This window comes from Microplitis demolitor, chromosome 8, assembly GCF_026212275.2.
Source record: "Microplitis demolitor isolate Queensland-Clemson2020A chromosome 8, iyMicDemo2.1a, whole genome shotgun sequence".
NCBI classification, from domain to species: domain Eukaryota; kingdom Metazoa; phylum Arthropoda; class Insecta; order Hymenoptera; family Braconidae; genus Microplitis; species Microplitis demolitor.
In genome coordinates this window covers 1,710,218-1,730,464 of record NC_068552.1, presented here as the reverse complement: position 1 = coordinate 1,730,464, position 20,247 = coordinate 1,710,218, and the positions used below count along the sequence as shown (strand labels likewise).

General features: G+C 29.3%; 1 protein-coding gene across 5 annotated transcripts in view; it reads right to left on the bottom strand.

The window, feature by feature from the left end:
* LOC103571356 (glutamate receptor ionotropic, kainate 2) overlaps positions 1-20,247 on the bottom strand; it is a 122,004-nt gene that overhangs the window by 29,622 nt on the left and 72,135 nt on the right. For all 5 annotated transcript variants that reach the window (XM_053741044.1, XM_053741048.1, XM_053741047.1 and 2 more), the window contains one exon: positions 9,307-9,459. In XM_053741044.1, the coding sequence (XP_053597019.1) occupies positions 9,307-9,459 (153 nt within the window). The remainder of the gene's footprint in view (positions 1-9,306; positions 9,460-20,247) is intronic.

Sequence of the window (20,247 nt, the reverse complement as noted above, 5' to 3'; positions counted from 1 at the left end):
ATAACTTTAACTTTGAATAACTTTTGAAGAAATAAAAATATCGAAAAATCATAAGATACCTTTTTTATAGAGCGTCAAATTTCCCATAAAAATATGTCTTTAACATTCAAAAGTATTGGCCCCACCGTGAGCTACAAAATTCCAAAGCTTAAAAAATAAATTTTTCCATGTTATTTAAACGGGAAATAGAAAATTGCGATGCGGCAGCTGTTAATATTAATAATAAGAGTTCAAACTTTCACAGTATTTTTTTTTTCGTCATTTCTAACAATGTTTTCGATATAATGAAGAAAACAAAAAATACTCGATTTTTTTGAATCAGTCTAATATATATATATATATATATATATATATATATATATATATATATATATATATATATATATATGTCGTTACAAAATTTGTGAAAAAGACAATAAAAGTTGAGTATTTAAAAATTTTTCGACGAGATATTAAAAAAGTTAGAGAAAGGAAAATCAAGAAACTCTTCTATATTAATATTATATATTATGAAATATATAAATAGAATAGTATTTAAGTGACATGAGCTAGAATAATAGTAATAACATGTCATCAGCAATACTTTGTTACAAGTCTTCTCAACTTTGTGGCAACCTGTCACCTCACTCCATCACTTAAGGTATATCTTTTATACGCGCTGAGAATATGACCGACCAGGTTAGCAGGGTTTGAAGATGTCTATGGTTGTTTCGCAGATTTAAACGAAAACTTGTTTTACGTGATCTTCTTCACAGCCTGACACCCACGTAAAGGGGGAAGCGTAGCAAGAAATTTAATGTTAACTGCGCGGCGTATAAAAGGATACGATACATTTGGGACAGCGGTCTTGTTCTATCTATATGCATATACTTTATTTTTTAAATATACAACATCTTTTTAAAGAGGTCTAATATACTGCTCGTTTACTTGACATTTCAAATTTATTTTTCAAATAAAATATTTGAATTTTTTTAATTTACTGCAACAATTAATTTTCTAATTATTTTATCCTGTTTAAATTTCATTGCCGGGTTCAACTATTTAAAACTTTAAACGATTTTATATTTATCAAGATCTTGGGAGAAACTGAGCTCGATTACAGATAACTTTTAAATTATTTAATTTATAAAATGAACATTGAACTTTTTTTTTTTCCTAATGGAATTTTCTCTTTTATGGTTTAAATTTTAAAAACATCTTTGTAAACTGCAAATGAAAAAAAAAAGAACACAGCATAATTTTTTAAGTCTCTAAATGTCATCGTAACTAATCCTGAAAATCGACCAGATATTTTTTAGCTTTTAAAATTTTGTAACAATCAGCAAATCTAGTCATTTATTTTTTTTTTCTCTATTTTTATCCAACCAATCGAATGTGCAACTGAAAAATGAAAACGAAAACCGCGAATAACTTTTTTAACAATTTCAAGGGAGTATAATAAACTATTATACGATAACCGTTTTCGGATGAATATAAAAAAAAAATTCGGAAAATCTAAAAGTGCACACCTCGAACGTTCATGTTACAATAAAATATATAAATTATTAATTTTCATTTTTAATTACAAAATTTTTTAATAAACATCTAGAAAGAAATTTGTCTTTTTTTTTTTAATTTAGTTAATTCTATGACAGTTGGCAATAAAAAAAAATTATCTGATGGTAAAGTAGAACTTTATGATATCAGCAAAGTTCGATGATAAAAAAAAACATTCCTGATAAAATAAAAAAATGGCTGCCATGTGTTTGTTTACATGGCGCCGGTTTTAACAGAAATTATTTATTATAAAAAAAACGAGAAGGACTACAGTAGTGATTTTCGAAAAGGACCTTCTCTGCATAATTCTGAAGATAGTGAAAAAAAAATAAAGTCATTTTGTCAAGCCGTTTACGAGATATCCGTGCCACAGACTTTTTTTGGACTACAGACTAATTGACATCCACAATACATATTTTTTATTGAACTTTTTTTTATTATAATACGTATCGGACAACTTAATGAAAGTATTAGTCTTATTAATTAGTGTTTCCTCTTTAGATTAATGGGCTTTTTATAACGTGTAAGTGTAATATGAAAATAATATATACAGTTCAATGCGAAAAAATCGCGTGACCTTGACAAGTCCGTTATAAAGCACCTCTACGCTTCGCGTTCGAGGCGTGCAATACAATATAATTTTTGTGCTTGAAGGTTAAATGAGAATTTGAAATAATCCATTCATAAATAGTGTCTTATACATCATGTGGAATTGGTATTATACGATGTCACTAGATGTATACAATACCAATTAATAGAAATATGTAAGGTTATAAAATTTAGCTGACGTTACCTTGATCTACACATGCGTGCGCTGAATAACTTAATGCGCATGCGCAATCTAGAAATTTTGATCATGCTAATAAGGCAGCTTCAAAACGTCGTCATAAGATAGAAAGGTGATCAGTTATTGGCTTAAATTATTGAGTAGAGATACACTCCACCCATTTTCCTCAAATTCAGTGGTTTAATCTATATAAGATCACTTTTCTGACCAATCAGACATAATTGTATTTTTAATATAAAATTTTATGAGGCTTTTAGCCATTTAGCTGCGTATTTCACGGCATGAGTTACATAATACATATAAATTAAGATTTTCAAACAAAAAAAAATTTTGTTCGATAAATTAATATGCCAATACAGTAAATGACACTCCAGTTAACATTTCGATGCTTTTTCTCTGAAAACAAATTATTCGAAAATCGTATATTTCAATCCTCTAAGCCAATGATTTTTTGAGTGACATATATATATATTTCTACCAGGTCAATGATTTGTTCAATACATATATATATATATATATATATATATATACATCGTCGATTTGCATCGTGGAATTCTACCTATGTTATGTACGTGTCCATGTTCATTGATCTCTTTTTTTTTTTTTTACAATAACATACAGCCATACGACAATATAGCTTCGCAGTTATTTGAAAAATGTAATTGAACGCCAGTAAATTCATAAACTTTTTTATTTCACAGTTAAATCTCAATATTATTCGTTCAATATAAATAATTGTAGTTTAATATAAGTAGAGGTAGTTTTTGTAAAAAATATACTAGAAAAGTTATTTATGAGTTCGCATAAACCATATTCTTTACAGACAATTATTCCGAATAAACAAAATATTTATTGGACCAAATGTATAGTTATTTAATCCAATATAAATTTATGTAAGCAAGAATGATGATTTACTTGATTCAAGTAAATATGTTCTTGTCACAATCATATTTACTTGAATCAAATAATAGACAGTTGATAAAATTAAAATATTAAGATTTGAAAAGTGTTAAAGAATACGAGGAATGAAATTTAAACTCAGATTACAACTATGCCCATAAATTAAAAGACTTGACTTGCTGGAATATATAAGCCGACGACGTTACTTTGGAAAACAGTGTTCTCATGTAGTTCATATCCACATTCACGAAGTGTTGTTAAGTTTGAGCAAGGTTAGTGCATACAGAATCAGAAGTTGTTACATAGCTCATTTGCCTACCAAGATGTGGCAAACCAGAAGTTTCTTGATATTTACTCCGTGTAAAATCCGTATTACAATCTATTATTGTATTTTTAATGATCAAATAGAGAAGCATCAAATAACTTTACTGAGAATTCGTATTTTCAATACATGGCGGGAGTTTTTTCTATGTTGTCTAGTTTATAAAAAAATTTTGAAAATCCAAAAGTGCACGACTCATAATGCTCATTTATTATGAAATAATAAAATAATAATAAAAAAATGGCGGGAAGCACGAATAAATTTAAAATATATACAATTTTCTGTCATTAAAATTTGTTGTTTTTTTTTTTTAATTATATTAGTCATTTTTTATAATTATAAAAAAAATTTTCTCAAAATATTTCGGTTAATAACAAAAAAAATATACGTTAATAAAAACAAATAATAAAAAAGAATTGAATTGAAAAAATTCAGGCTTACCAATTAGCAATAACACAAAAAAAAACAGCTGTACTAGGACGGTAATGCGCAAGCGCCCCTGGTGGAATAAATGTAGGTATAATGTATAGATATATCACTATCCATGTTAATTTTACATAGATATATATATCGCGTGCCAAAAGGTAAAAGGGCGTATTGCTACAGGTTAGTAGGGAATTATGCTGAAAGGACGTATAAAAAAATTTTATTTTGCCATTAGCTTTAAAATTTTTCGAAACGCAAAGATCTGCAAAAAAAAAAATTTGGGCATCCTTGAGCTGAAAGGGCGTATCTCAAGACATACGCCCTTTTACCTTTTGAAAAGTAGTGCCTAAAGGTAAAAGGGCGCATAAAAAAAAATTCTAGTTTTAATACAAAATACTGACAAATAATTTCACAAGACAAGTTAGATGAAAAAACACTCCTCCTACACTTTTTTTTTTAATTTATTAAAAATAAAATAACTGAAAAAAAAAATAAAATGAAAATATCAAATTTTCAATTGAATAAAAAATTTTCATAACGACTATAAAAAATAAAAATTTATTGACTTTTTCTTTAATCAGTGTTTTGAATTATGGATCCGTCATGAATCAGAATATATGAAAAAAAAAAAAAAAAAAAAAAAAAAAAAAAAAATCCAAAGTACGTGCGACAGACACGGAGGAAGAGGGTATAGGAATCGTACCTAAATGAACCGGTTATTTCTGCTTTTTTTTTTTTTTTTCAATTTAGTATAAGAATTTTAAAATACTATTATAAACTCTAATAATTAACCGTGAAATAAAATAACATTCATACAATTTGCAGCATTTTTTTTTTTTTTTTTTTTTTTTTCATTATTAGACTTCGGCTAAGCTTTTTAATAAATTTTTTAGCAAAAACATTTATACGCCCTTTTACCTTTTGGTCACAAAATTTTCAAATTCCTAAAGCTGATTTTATTTTTAATGTAACGTTGGCAAAAATATTTGTATTCTTTTGTTTGTTAATATTAATATAATATTAACGATTGTCTCATCTTATATTTTTGTTTAAATCCTTAGCAAATTTAATGTGACTGTTACTGACTCGTGAACACAGCCGAGGGCTTTGGCTTTGACTTAACACATTTATCATGTTTTTTCTTAAAGGTTTTCTTAAAGTTTTTAATGAATTGTGAGGGAAAGAATAATTGAATATATATGTTACTTTTTTCTACATTTACTCAGAACAAAAAAGCAAAAGATTCCTTTTATCAATTCAAATGAGATGAAAGAAATTTAATATCCAATTTTTTTTTATGATATTTTTACACTTGATGCACATTTTTCTTTGTTATATTATGTGAGTTGTAACTGCTTATAATTTTCTTTTAATTTATACAATTTTTAGTATTATTCATCATTAATAATTAACAGATTTTATATATAATCGTACATTTGAACATGAATTCGGGAAAATAAAAATAATTTTTCATTTCAATGAAAGAAATATTATTAGTAAATTTGTCATTCAATGTGAGCTTCGAAAAATGATATCTGCATAAAAAAATGTATATTTTTATTTTATATACACAAATATATATTTATATAAAACGGCAAAAATTTACGTATGTTTGAATATAATGTTCATATAACTTGAAAGTATATTTTTTCTTATAACATAAACTATAAAAGAAAATATATATTTTATTATAGAGCATTGATATTTTCAAAATATAATTTCCCAGTTATAAATTCCAATATAATTAAATATAATCGAGACATATATTTTAAAGTATAGTAACTGCTATAGAAAAAAATAATTTTCATTATATTTTTCCAACATATCGCATTATATATTGGATAATATACTTAAAAATATATAATATAAATACTTTTTTAATCGGGAAAATGAACATTCAATTTATCAGTTTAACTCAGGAAAGAAAATAAAGGTACAGATTAGTAAAGAAAGAACGGATATCTCAGTACATATTAAGTAGATCTGACCATATAGATGTTTACATGTAAGTGTGCGTTTCAATCAGGGGATGTCAATTTACAACTCGACTTAAAAAAACTGAATTAAGCTTTTTTAGGTTTACAACTTGATATAGGCTTGGAATAAACCTTTTGGACTTTAAATTTTATAAGTCGATAATATATATCAGCTTATATATTAACATTATAAAATGACTTATGTGTTTATAATATAATTTTCAATATATGGAGTTCACATAGCTTGAATATAAGCCAACATATATTATTATATATCATGTTTGTATATTTCGAAAATATATAATTATACGAATAAAACGGCAAAAAAATAGTTATTTTAATATATATGACTTCTTACATAAATAATTATATTGTAATATAAAATGTGTTATATTATTCAGTATAATTTCAGGATATAAGATTTTTTCATGCGCGTGTCCACTCTGGCCAGATAGTGTTTGATAATAATGAACGATAAAATATAGGTAACTATACATCAATGATCTTAGGTTGCTTCGTAGGTATAATAGGAACACTGCCGTCCATTCTCTAAACCAATTAATTTTCATTAGCCTCCATTAAACTACTTGGTGTTATAGTAATTAGTCCGCAGATTTAGGGGTATTAACATTGCAATTACAACCCTATTCTGTCAATTAACAATAAATAATTGTTTATTATAAATAATTTATATGATTTGTATATTTATGAGCCATTAGTAATTTCTTATTCTACTGTTTGACCAAAAATTTAATTTTATTGAATTCAAATAAATTTATTATTCATCGGCATCAATTGTTCACGAATGTATAAATACGCCACTAAAACAGAATCCTTGCGATTGGAATTGATGAAGGTAATGATAGTTATAACTGCTAGGAAACTCTTGTTAATACAGTCGAATCTCTTCGTATAGTATATCTTTGATAATACCCTTTAGATATTATATCCAGAGTATCGATATAGAGCAATTTGAATCTAAGGCCGACACAAAGGGCAAAATATATTATAGTGGTATGTATGTATATCTAGCAATTCACAACTAACACTTCTGGAGTTTAGTGAACACGCTATACATCACGCCTGCTGTACGCTACGCACTCGAGAATTTGACACGTTTCGCTATTCTATATGTTCGATCAACGCGCTTGTACTGTGATAGAATACATTATCTTGTTTGCCATCTATGTGAACTTGTAACTATAATTATTTCCTGAAAGCTAACGTATACTAAACAAGATGTTTAGTATTCAATCACTTTGGTATTGTATTATTAATAATATTGAACGACTATTGGATCATTCTGAAAATACTACAACAATGTGAGATAGATGCTTTGACAAATTATGAGAAAAAAAATCTAAAAATATATAGATGAAAAAGTAATATGTCAATAAGAAAATATTAAATGGGTATAATAGGGTGGCCCAAAACCGACTATTTTTTTTTTCGAGTCTCTTATGAAAATTTGTTGGCTTACGATGTTTTAAGAAGCCTCTCCAAAAATCGACGATAAAAAAATTTCAAGAGGTCGCTCATGAATTTTGAAAATATCAAAAATGATCTAAATTTGAACTTTTATTTCAAATTTTTTTCTTTCTCGTGGCAGCAATAGTTTATGTTTGTGAAATCATGACTGCGCTGAAAATTTAAGCCCAAAATTTGAATATTTAAACCGCGCTCAAGAATTTTGAATGTTTCCGAGTGCTGTCTTTTGAACGTTTTCGAGCGATCCTTGAATATTGATAATAAAGCTTCTCGATTTTTTCACCATCAATTTGCATTACAATCAATGGAAATATAACCCGGAAATAGAAATAATAAGTTATTTACATACTTTTTTACTTTTTAATTCAATTTTTCGGTTTTTTCGCTGATTCAAAACTTACCAAATTTTATTGTTTAAGACTGTCCTGTATATTTTTGGTTATGCAAAAGTTATATTTTAGTGAAATGACAATAATTGAGTTATAAAAAAATACAAAAACTAATTCAAAGTAATACTCACATATTATCAGTTAATATTCAAAATTATTGAGCGCCGTTTAAATATTCAAATTTTGGGCTGAAATTTTCAGCATAGACATGATTTTACAAATATAAACTATTGCTGCCACCAAAGAAGAAATTTATAAGTAAAAAATTCGAATTTCAATCATTTTTGATATTTTCAAAGTTCGTGAGCGACCTCTTGAAAATTTATTATCGTCGATTTTCGGAGAAGCTTCTTAAAACATCATAAGCCAACAAATTTTCATAAGAGACTCGAAAAAAAAAATAGCCGGTTTTTTTGGGCCACCCTAATATTCAGTAAATAAAATTTGTATATAATTTTGAGGTTATCAATAGTGACAACAATTATAACGTAACCAACTATTTTTTTATAGTAAGCAATGTTTTCATTAGCTATCATAAAATGAAGTGACATTTTTTTAACTACAATAGAAGGAAAACTGCTTTATATAATTTATAGCCGAAGTTTTTTTTCTAAAAAAATAAAAAGAGGTTAATCTTAAGAAAGCATCAAAAACAACTATTTGAAAAAAATAATCATAAAAGTTAATTTGCATATTGTGAATGTTAATGACAATAAATTCTGATTAAATATTATAGTTAGCCTTATTAATAAAGTAATTTTTACCACTCGAAGAATCGAACACCGAAGTTCAGAAATAGGTATATATATATATGTTATTTCATGAAGAGGGTTATTCGGTGTCATATGAAGATTTGTGGCTTCTGTAGCCGACAGCTTTTGTCCCATTCATTATGTGGTATTAAACAATTTATATGTGTGGCTTGGTCAATATATATGAGAAATATATTCCATATGTAGCTTAGTGAACAACTATTACAGTATCACTACAGCAACAAGCAATAAGCCTCAATCATTAACTGTATTTTTGTCAAGTATATTATTGAAGAGACTCATTTTCTCCGTTTATTATCTTTAACCTCATTTTGTTAAATTATCCTACTTTTTTTTATAATTTCTACATTTTGACAATGTAGCTAAAGTAATTAGAAAATAAATTTATGTCTACACAAATAAAAAAAAAAATTTTTTTCTTATCGATTTTCTATTGTCACTGGTATATATATATATCTATATATATATATATGTGTGTATGTTTTATAGAAGAGTGAACATCCTGGTTATCGTTCGCACTGGAAAGAGTCCAAATCTCTCCGACAGTAATTCACCCTAACAACTGCTTCAAAAGCATTAAAAAACAAGCTTAGATGGTAAATTTTAAAAGAAAAAAAAAAAAAAAAGAAAATGTAAAATTAAGAAAAAGACTTTTTTTTTTACATTCTGTCGAGCTTATAAATTTTGTTATATATTAATAGTTACTCACCGAGTTTATGTAGTTAATTAGTGATAATCCACCATCCCAAGGATGTTCGAGCTCACAGGAAAGATTGGCAGGCCTCAGCGCATGAGATTGCTCTAAAGTTCGTAGTCCGACTGCAAATACTTGAACACTGTCGTAAATGAGGGCGGGCTCAGCCTGGAAAACATATTATTATAACATATATTTATTTTTTTTGCTTTGATTATTATATTAGGAAAAAAAGATAGTCATATATAACTTGATAAACATAAATGACAAATGAAAAATATTTTTTTATTGAACAATTTTTTTTGTCATAATTTTTTATATTTCTTTGGAGTTCTAATTATAGAGCGATCGCATAAAAAAACCAGAAAGAAAATATTTGTTTTTGTTACGAACATAATCTACTTAAATAGGGGTAGAGGGGGAGAATTTAAGGGCCCCTTGCCCTTATTAGGGGAGAGTGGGGCAAAATAGGCCCCTAGGGGTACAATGGGCAGACATTTATCCCGCATAAAAAAGCTATATATAGCTGATCATATACCGAGACTTATACTTTGCATATGTAAAAATATATTAAATTATATATGGCAAATATATAAAAATTTGCCGCTTATTAAATATATTAGTCATATATGGAATATTGTATAACATATTATATAATGATGTCATACATTTTTGATATAACATTAAACATATAATATTTAATATACCAGTAAGATATATATTTTATTATTCGCAGATATATAACTTGTATTATATGCGGAATAGTATATGATTCGATATATAATATATATTATATTTCACAGTATAGGATGAACAGTATATTGAAATCGATTATTGAATTGATTTTAGAATCGGATGAATCCATTAGAAAAATGAATAATATTATCATATATCACATATATGTAGGATTATACATAGTGATATATAGCAATAATATATTACCATGAATATGCGGTAGTATATATATGGCAAGTTATATTGTGATACTTTATGAGGGTATATATGTAGTAAAATATACATAGTATTATATAGCAATAATATATCTCATCATATACTTTACATCATATACTTTCACATATAAAAATTATTATATTATTATATTATATCTTGCAACATACATGGAAATATATGGCAGTAAAACATTTGAAGTTATATCGTCACATATATCATAATTATATTGAGTAACATGTATAATTAGATATATATAATTTTGCCGTTATATATGGTCAAATATTTACTATATACTTATCAATATATGTTCGACCATATACAGTTTTTTCATGCGGAATATCACATATAACCCCCCATTTTTTAAATTTCCCGCCTTTTTGTCTCAGATGTCGCTCTTTTTTTTTCAAACCTATACTGTTGCGCTAGTGCTGCCGCCAGTAGTTGATTAATTGTGTCTATCGAGAGCTATCATGTTTACGAAGTTTCATACGTAATAATAGACAACACTGGTTTTTTGAGTTAGAATAATATATTTTAAACTAATAACATAACAAATATACTTAATATTAGGTTCAAATTCTTTAATAAATTCTCTATATACTAGTATACAATTTGACCTTTTTGGTGCAATTACGAGTAGAAATATTTTTGTGTGAGTAGAATAGTCGGAAAAATACCGTTCACAAAGCACCCTCGCTTTCACGCTTGAGGTGAGCAATACATAATATTTCTTTTTAGTTCTTCGAGTTTTTGAACCGTTTCTTCAGATCTGTATAAGAAACTCTACTACTTCTAGCCTTTCAACTCTGTCAGTTGTCTATTAAGACAATTTTTCATTCTTACAAATGTAATAATTCTTCCTTTTGACTTCCATAGAAAACATTTATATTATTAGACTTTCAAATGTATGAATTATTTTCTGAAAGATTTATTCATTTGATGCAGTCAAGTAAACTGAATAAGCGTGATACTAAGGAAGTTATGGAAATGGAGATGGCTAAAGAGGAGAGACAGAGAAAGAGAAGGAGAGGGAGAGAGAGAGAGAGAGAAATCAAGCGCACGGGCGTACCAATTACCTCAGTATATTTGCTGTGTAAATTGCAAGATTGCAAACTTCTCTATCAAGATAACCTCTACATAAAGTATCTAAGTTCGATATATCTGTATCGCAGAGGTTAGTCTTTATCTGTAGTTGGGTGTTCTCTGAGCAGTTCTCTATTGAACTATTTAATTTATTTGTATAATTTTGAATTCAATACTAACTATATTGTTTACGCGGTTTAAGGATCATTAGATTCCGTTTTTACCTCAAAATTAATTAATTTTTAATATTTTTCTCATTAGAATAGACTTCAAGACCTCATATGGATTTTGAAATGGTGCAGATTCTCATGGGTAATCTTAGCGAAAATCTATACGGCAATCCGTGCTACACGGAGAGAAAAGAATAGTAATGATTACTATGCGGACAGAAAAGAATAGTAATGATTACTATGCGGACAGAAAAGAATAGTAATGATTACTATGCGGAGAGAAAAGAATAGTAATGATTACTATGCTACATCGTAACCAGACTAATTTTTTGTAAAATGGTAAACAATGCTATGTAGAATAGGACTCATTACCATTTTTCTGGTAGTGATTACTATGTTACATTGAAACAACTAAAATGGTAAAAATGGCTATCTAGCATGGGAATCTGGGCTATGTAGAATGCTACTCAGTCCCATGCTGGAATAGCTGTCGTTACAGTTTAATAAGTGAGACAAGGAAGTTAACATGCGCAGATGGTTGCGCAGTGACCTGTGTGTATGTGTATGCATATATGTGCGATGTATATTATCAAATATTTTAATTTATTTAATTATTATTTATCTGTTATCAAAAAATGATATTTCTTATTGAGCAATATCTTAATTATTTCAATAGATTAATTCAATTTCTACATATATCTATTTATAGTAACCTAAGTTGTTTGTTTTGTCATAACCTTATTTACTAAAAATGAAATAAATAAAACATGGTAAACATTACTAGGTAACATTGTAGTGATGTCCATTTGCATAGTTCTCTCGTCAATGTAGAATGGTAATCAGTACTATGCTAGCATAGTCACCATTACTATGTAGAATGGGGGATTACTCTGCCCGGTGACTCGACGCTAAAAAATCCTCGTTTCTATGTAACATAGTAATGGTTACCATTCTACATAGGAATTAGAACTATTTTTTTTTCTCCATGTAGATTTCCATATGGATTTGGTATGGTGCGAATTCCCGTAGAATCCCTGTTAGAATCAACATCTACTACTATGCTGGATTTCTATAGAAAACCATGTGAGAATCAATCCTAAAACGCAATGTGGGAACCCATAGGAATTCGAACAGTTTCCCACATGGATTTTTTTAGGGTAGTATGCTAAATTTTCGATGGTAATTTCCTTCAATGAACTTCGGTTAATATTTCTTTAAGACAAATAGTAGGCTTAGTCTTATCTCTGTCACTACCATACAAATTGACGTAACTAGATAAAGAATCGCATGTATTATACGTCTCTTCTTGCTGTAATGAACTCGTTTTATAATTTAACAATCACTCACTCACGTATCGCCGAGATGTAGAACATGCGCAGAAATTTCTTTTGCGAAAAGCGCCTAAATCTCAAATTTTCCGACCCATGATCCCCGATGATTGCTTTAATGAGATTCGACTATTAGATGAGTTGCTGTTTTAATTTATTTAATCAAAACAACGAGAAAAGGTCAGCATGAAGAATGACTCAGTTGAATTTACTGACGAAACTGAGGTTACTTTTACAGAATTAAACTCGCTTTTTATTCCACACCTGTAAAGCTCTAATCAACTGGTTTATTTCTCACCGCAGTAGAAACTATTTAATTAGTTAATTTATTTCTTGGAACGTGTACGCAACACTTTTTATAGTTTTCGCCGAGATCAATCAAAGGATTGGAAATGGTGAAAGAAATAAAAAGGAAAAAATTGTTTGGTAGTTTAGATTGGCAGACAGCGTTAACTTACACAACTTGTTAGGGTTTTAGGTTTTAAACTTAACCAACAAATTCTTTAAATCTCTTCATAAGAGTTTGCACATGGACAAGTAAAAAAAGTACTTGGTTAATCTAAGAGTGCACATCTCAAACGCTCATGTAATATTTTTATAAGTCAATTTACTTTTATTCATAATACTATGAAGTATGAGAATTTTAAAGCAGAGGTGTGCGAATATTTGAAACTTCGAAATATTCGAGGTGAATCGAATCGAAGAATTCGATTCGAGATTCGCCTTGAAGATTCAAAAGATCTCAATAGTTCAAAAGATTCGGATAGTTCGAAAGGTTCAAATAATTCGAAAGGTTCGAATAGTTCGAAAGATTTGAATAGTTTGCACTTTTTTAAATCTCACGTTCATTGCGTTTATGATCATATGGACTATTTTCGAGTACAAATATAAATAATATAATAGTTTTTCAATTCAATAAAGCTATAAATACTAACTTTTTCAGATGCAATAATAGCATTACCCGAAGATTCGGAAAAATTTCGAACTATTTGAATCTTTCGAACTATTCGAATATTTGAATCCATTCAAATCTTCGAACTCTTCGATCTTTCGAACAATTCGAATCTTTTGAATTGTTTGAAACTTCGAACTATTCGATGTTCGACTCGAATATTGCATAGAATCTAAATTTTCGATATTCGACTCGAATATAAAGTCGAATCTAACTATTTGATATTCGACTCAAATCTGACTGTTCGATATTCGACTCGAATATAAAATCGAATTTAACTATTCGATATTTGACTCGAATATTGCATAGAATCTAACTATTCGATATTTGACTCGAGTCTGATTGTTCGATATTCGACTCGAATCTGACTGTTCGATATTCGACTCGAATCTAATTATTCGATATTCGACTCGAATATAAAATCGAATTTAACTATTCGATATTTGACTCGAATATCGCATAGAATCTAACTATTCGATATTTGACTCGAGTCTGACTGTTCGATATTCGACTCGAATCTAATTATTCGATATTCGACTCGAATATAAAATCGAATTTAACTATTCGATATTTGACTCGAATATCGCATAGAATCTAACTATTCGATATTTGACTCGAATCTGACTATTCGATATTCGACTCGAATCTAATTATTCGATATTCGACTCGAATATAAAATCGAATTTAACTATTCGATATTTGACTCGAATATCGAATCGAAGCTAATTATTCGACATTCGACTCAAATCTGACTGTTCGATATTCGACTCGAATCTAATTATTCGATATTCGACTCGAATATAAAATCGAATTTAACTATTCGATATTTGACTCGAATATCGCATAGAATCTAACTATTCGATATTTGACTCGAATCTGACTGTTCGATATTCGACTCGAATCTAATTATTCGATATTCGACTCGAATATAAAATCGAATTTAACTATTCGATATTTGACTCGAATATCGCATAGAATCTAACTATTCGATATTTGACTCGAGTCTGACTGGTCGATATTCGACTCGAATCTAATTATTCGATATTCGACTCGAATATAAAATCGAATTTAACTATTCGATATTTGACTCGAATATCGCATAGAATCTAACTATTCGATATTCGACTCGAATCTAATTATTCGATATTCGACTCGAATATAAAATCGAATTTAACTATTCGATATTTGACTCGAATCTAACTATTCGATTCGATTCGAACAAGATTCACATACCCCTACTTTAAAGTGTCTTAAAATTGTTGAATAGATTATTCCTTTAACAATACCTTATTCTCCTTATTTAAGTACTATATAAAATTAACTGAGACGATCTAACTTTACCAAAGCCCGGATTTTAAATTTGGCGACAGTAGAGCACCGCTCCGTTTCCAAGGTGTGCAATTCATTTTATCTAAAATACATTTTTTTCGAGTTTTATACTTTGTATCAACATGCATTGAGTTGATTGATTCATTTGATTAGTTTGAATAAGCAATTATCCGTTGTCATTACTCAACTAGGCTAACGATTTTGTAATACACTATGAAATTTCAATTTACAGAGAGATGTTGGTGTATAACGATACTATTTGCGATTCAATGGGTAATTCATACAGAAATATAGACATTCGACAAATAAATGTAACGTAGACGCACATAAATGTGGGTGAAGGAAAATATGTTAAATAAATTTTGTATATATTGACACAAATGCGTCAACATCTGTGTTGATATATGTGTCTACACGTGTAACCATATATGTAAATATATTCATGCACAAGAAAAATAAATGTTACATATGTTATATAGATTTTTCAAGTACATATTTTCGTGCTGGCAGTGCCCTTACAATCATATGACTTTTAGTGTGAACCTAATAGTAGCAGTAGATGATTCTGGATTTATTGACGAGTAGGGTAAAGCGCCCGTTTCGAATTTTACACCATTCGTAAACACTGTATTTTGCTTTGATTTATAAGCACTATTATAGTATATTGTGGGATCTGGAATGAGATAAAATGATTTTAGATGAGGGTGGAGTATTTAAACTGAAAACTGGAGCTAACGTCATATTAAGTCACCATACACTATTTGACATGATTTTCTCATTTTTCTATGTATTGACTTAAGTCGACTACTAACACTTAGGTAACATGTCTATGTGCCATAGTAGGAAGTAGTTTCGTCCTGATTACGTCAACAAACTCGTCCGCAGCGCTATGCTAGCATCTTGTCTTGGACTACACGTTGTACTAGTACGCACCGAGCTCAAACATTGTCACGAGCCTTGTTGTGTACTATACTAGTAGAGGGAAGCGGATACCATCTAAATTAGCATCTTTGTGCTAGGTGAGCTGTTGTACACCGTAAAAGTCATAAAGTAACAGAAGTATGTCAATTTTCAAGTACATTAAAAAAAATAATCGGTAGCAGCTACCGATGATTTTTTGGTAGCTGCTACCAATAATTTGTGTACCAGTCACGAAATAAGCAGTAGCTGCTACCAAAAAATAATCAGTAGCGGCTACTAATTACTAATCGGCAGCTGCTACCGAAAAATTATCAGTAGTGGCTACTAATTGCTAATCAGTAGCTGCTGCAGAAAAATAATCGATAGCGGCTACCGATTATTTTTTTCAGTGGACTGCAAGAGCTCAAAAATTATTGTAGTTCTTAGATTGAGCTTTACATCTCCACTATGCATCGTACGGTATTATATAAAAATAATAATTATATATTTAAAAATCTATTTTGGAAAATTTGTAAGATTCCATGTTATTTTCATGAATTTTTTATCCTTGAGGTACAAGGCTTGAATAGGTATCATATTTTATAGATAAAATTTAGTAGAGAAAGAATTTTTATGGTCAAAGGTGCAAAATACGAAAAAATCCAGCAAGCGTCTAAGAGCAACCATATACATTGATCTTTACAATATCTATGTACACATTGATATTTTAGTTGCATCTTTATGATTCTATTTATATTTTGACAGCCACAAACAGTCGTTATTTACATTGAAATTTCATTTCAGTATCTAGTATCGGAATCTGAGTATATTCGTTTTTAAATTTTCAATTTCATTTGATTTCCAACAGATTTTGTCTGATCGCTAGATGCATATCTTTTTTGAAGTACGTTATTTGTTTAGCTGGTTGAAAAATATACATGTCATATAAATTCCTTTTATAAATTTTTTTCATTTTCATACTTTCTTTACTGTACACATCATACTAAGGCGAAATTACCATTTAGAACGAAATACTGATAGTAGCAAAGAAATTCTGAGAAAGTTAGTATTTTTGCCCTGATTGAAAACATGACGATAGAATTATATATTTGTTATAAATAAAACTAATCTTACTCTTGCAGTACTTGAAAATCGACATACTTCTGTTACTTAATCACTCTTACAACGTGCAACAGCTCACCTAACACAGAGATGCAAGTTATTTGGACGGTATTCGCTTCCCTTTACTAGCATAGTACATAGCGATGCCCGCGACAATGTTTTAGCTCGGTCCGTACTAATATAAGGTGTAGTCTGAGGCAAGAGTACGTTAGCATAGCCTTGCTGACGAGTCCGTTAGTGTGCTCAGGACGAAACTACTACCTAACATGGCACATAGACACATAACTTAAGCTTTGGTAGTCGACTTAAGAGTCAATACATAGAAAAATGAGAGAATCATGTCAAATAGTGTGTAGTGGCTCGCCTCAAAATTTCAAAACTAATCTTGAAATTAAGCATATTGTATACCTGATGTTATTGATATGCATACTACATATTTAAGCGAATATACCATCAATCTGCTGACAAATACATGCGAAAAACCTGTTTTCGAAGTAGTTTCTCTAAATTTGATTGTAGCTTTTTTATAGATGGAGCCACGAATATTTATAAATACATACACAAATACATTCAATGGTGGATTAGTCCCTGATTGGGTATTAGGTCTTTTACCTAACAACCTAATTTAATGTATAATGAATTCATGTTACCAATGCAACAGTCTATTTGAGCTAACTAACAAACTTTATCACTCATTTATAAAGCAACTATATACCCCTGCCGAGTTATACGCGCATGATATCCGGTAAGCTCTTATACTTTGTATCATCCACAGTCGACTATTCTCCGGATGAGTACATACCTAGCGTGGCAAATAAAATAATAAAACCTCTGGTTTGAGTGCGAGATAGTGTGATTTATGATGCAAACGCCCAGAGGTTATCCACCGACTCGGGAGGAAATTCGGTGATTCATTGGTAGTTGTGTCTGCATCACAAGTAGTGTAACTGTAGATTTACTCCGCCATTTCTAAGTGTCTCTTAATCACTATTTTTTTTATCTGTTTGAGTGTCTTCTCTTGATAAAGTCTTAAAGTTAACTAACTTCTACATTGAATTTTTTTTATTCATTATTTATGATGTTTTGTATATTTTATGGATGTTAATGAATTATTGATGTTTTCTATATTTTTATTTATAATTTCTATCGGATTATTAAATTTCATTCGTTATGAATCAAGTTGTCAAGAATATTTTATATTATTTATACTGGGGAAATCAAATTGTATTCTATTTTTTATTATCATTATTATTTAATTTTTTTTTTTTTTTTTACCTTATAACTTATCAGAACAGTGAGGTGAATGCGAAAGAGACTGTATGTATAAGAGAAGTAAAACTAAATCAGTATGCAGCCCATTATTTCCAAGTGTACAAGGAAGTCTTCTATTATAATTTTTTGTTTTGGTTTTTATTTTTATTTTCCTTTTTACTTATTCTCGAGAATTTATTTTCACATTTGACTACCAAGAATCGTTAAAATTTCCGAAATTTTAAATATTACTTCAAATAGTTTTAAAAGATTTTTTGGTTATTAAATATACACGGAAAAAAATAATCGGTAGCTGCTACTAATTATTTTTTGGTAGCTACTACCGATTGGTAATCAGTAGCCGCTACTGATTATTTTTCGGTTCCGCTACTGATTATTTTTTGGTAGCCGCTACTAATTATTTTTTGGTAGCTACTACCGATTGATAATCAGTAGCTGTTACTGATTATTTTTCGGTAGCCGCTACTGATTATTTTTCGGTGGCCGCTACCGATTATTTCGGTAATAACTATAGTTGGCTATAAAAAAATTCAAAATTAAAAATAAAATGGAGGTTAGAAAAAAAAAAAACAAACAACATGTGAATATGCAGTAAGAATGGTGGTTTATGAAGGAAGTAGCCGCGTGAGTGAAAGTTGACGACGGAGGTCATAAATTCAGGGATCAAAACGGGTCCGGGTCATAAAAGTGTCCGGTTGAAATAAGCAGACTCCCGTTGCAACTAGAGATATGAATGCTAAGAAAATTTGAATACCAACATCTAATGTAAGAATATGTATGTAAGGAAAACTGGGAGTACTGTACCCAGGGTTGCAAGTGAGGAAGCAAGGGCAGGCAGATGATATTAATCGTGTTACAATTAACAATCGTAATTAATAATCGTGTTATTGAATATTGTAATACTTCGGAGACTCGTTTTTTCCGTGTAGAATTAACTAGAAGGATTCCATATCATCGAAAAATTTCTATGGAAAAACATTGTATTGATTTTGTACAATATGTCACGTGTTAATCATAAATTTTTACGTCTTATTTGATATTCGTCGAGGTATATATTTTACGTTATAGTAAAACTTCCGGATGATGATTGTGTATCTTTCACTGACCTGTCAACAAAACCCAGATCTTCGATCGCATGAATATCTTTTCAGCGTGGGTTTGCCAACATTACTTTTTATGCCAGCAACTGCTACTCTTTCCGTATCTATCCCTCGTTGATTATGACCGCACTTTTTTATATTATTCTCCGTCAGCTAACATGGTTGTTTAACTTGAGTCGGGATAAAAGAAAAAAATACACCAATGTCTAATTATATTTGACAGAATATGTAGAATGATAATTAGACTAAAAAACTGCTGTATTTTAAAGCTGTTTGCTCATTATGAGAACCATTGAAGTAAAAATACATGAACTACATTACATCTATTGTAATTATATTCATGCTATGTTGTATTGAAGTCAGTTATAAGCAGCCTTCTTAAATCTTGTAAGTTTTATAAAAAGTAAAATTATGTTGAGATTTTTGTCAAGAATATTTTCATCAATTTTAGTGATTTATTTTTTTGTTTACAAGGTCAATGGTTATTACAACACTTTCAGGCATCATTGAACTATACCGTAGAAATCTTGACACGGTATGCGAAAAGAGTAATTTAGGCCGAATGAGGCTTTTCGAAGTACGGCAGGCCTAATTCTAACTTCGTTTCGTATTCGTGAGGAAAATCAAAACGCCACATGTCAAAACTAATCCAAATTTAGTTGTTTTTAGAAAAACCCGTAGTATAGCTTGTTAGGCGTATCTTTGGAATTCTTGACTGATACCCTGTAATAAAGACTACTGACGCCAAA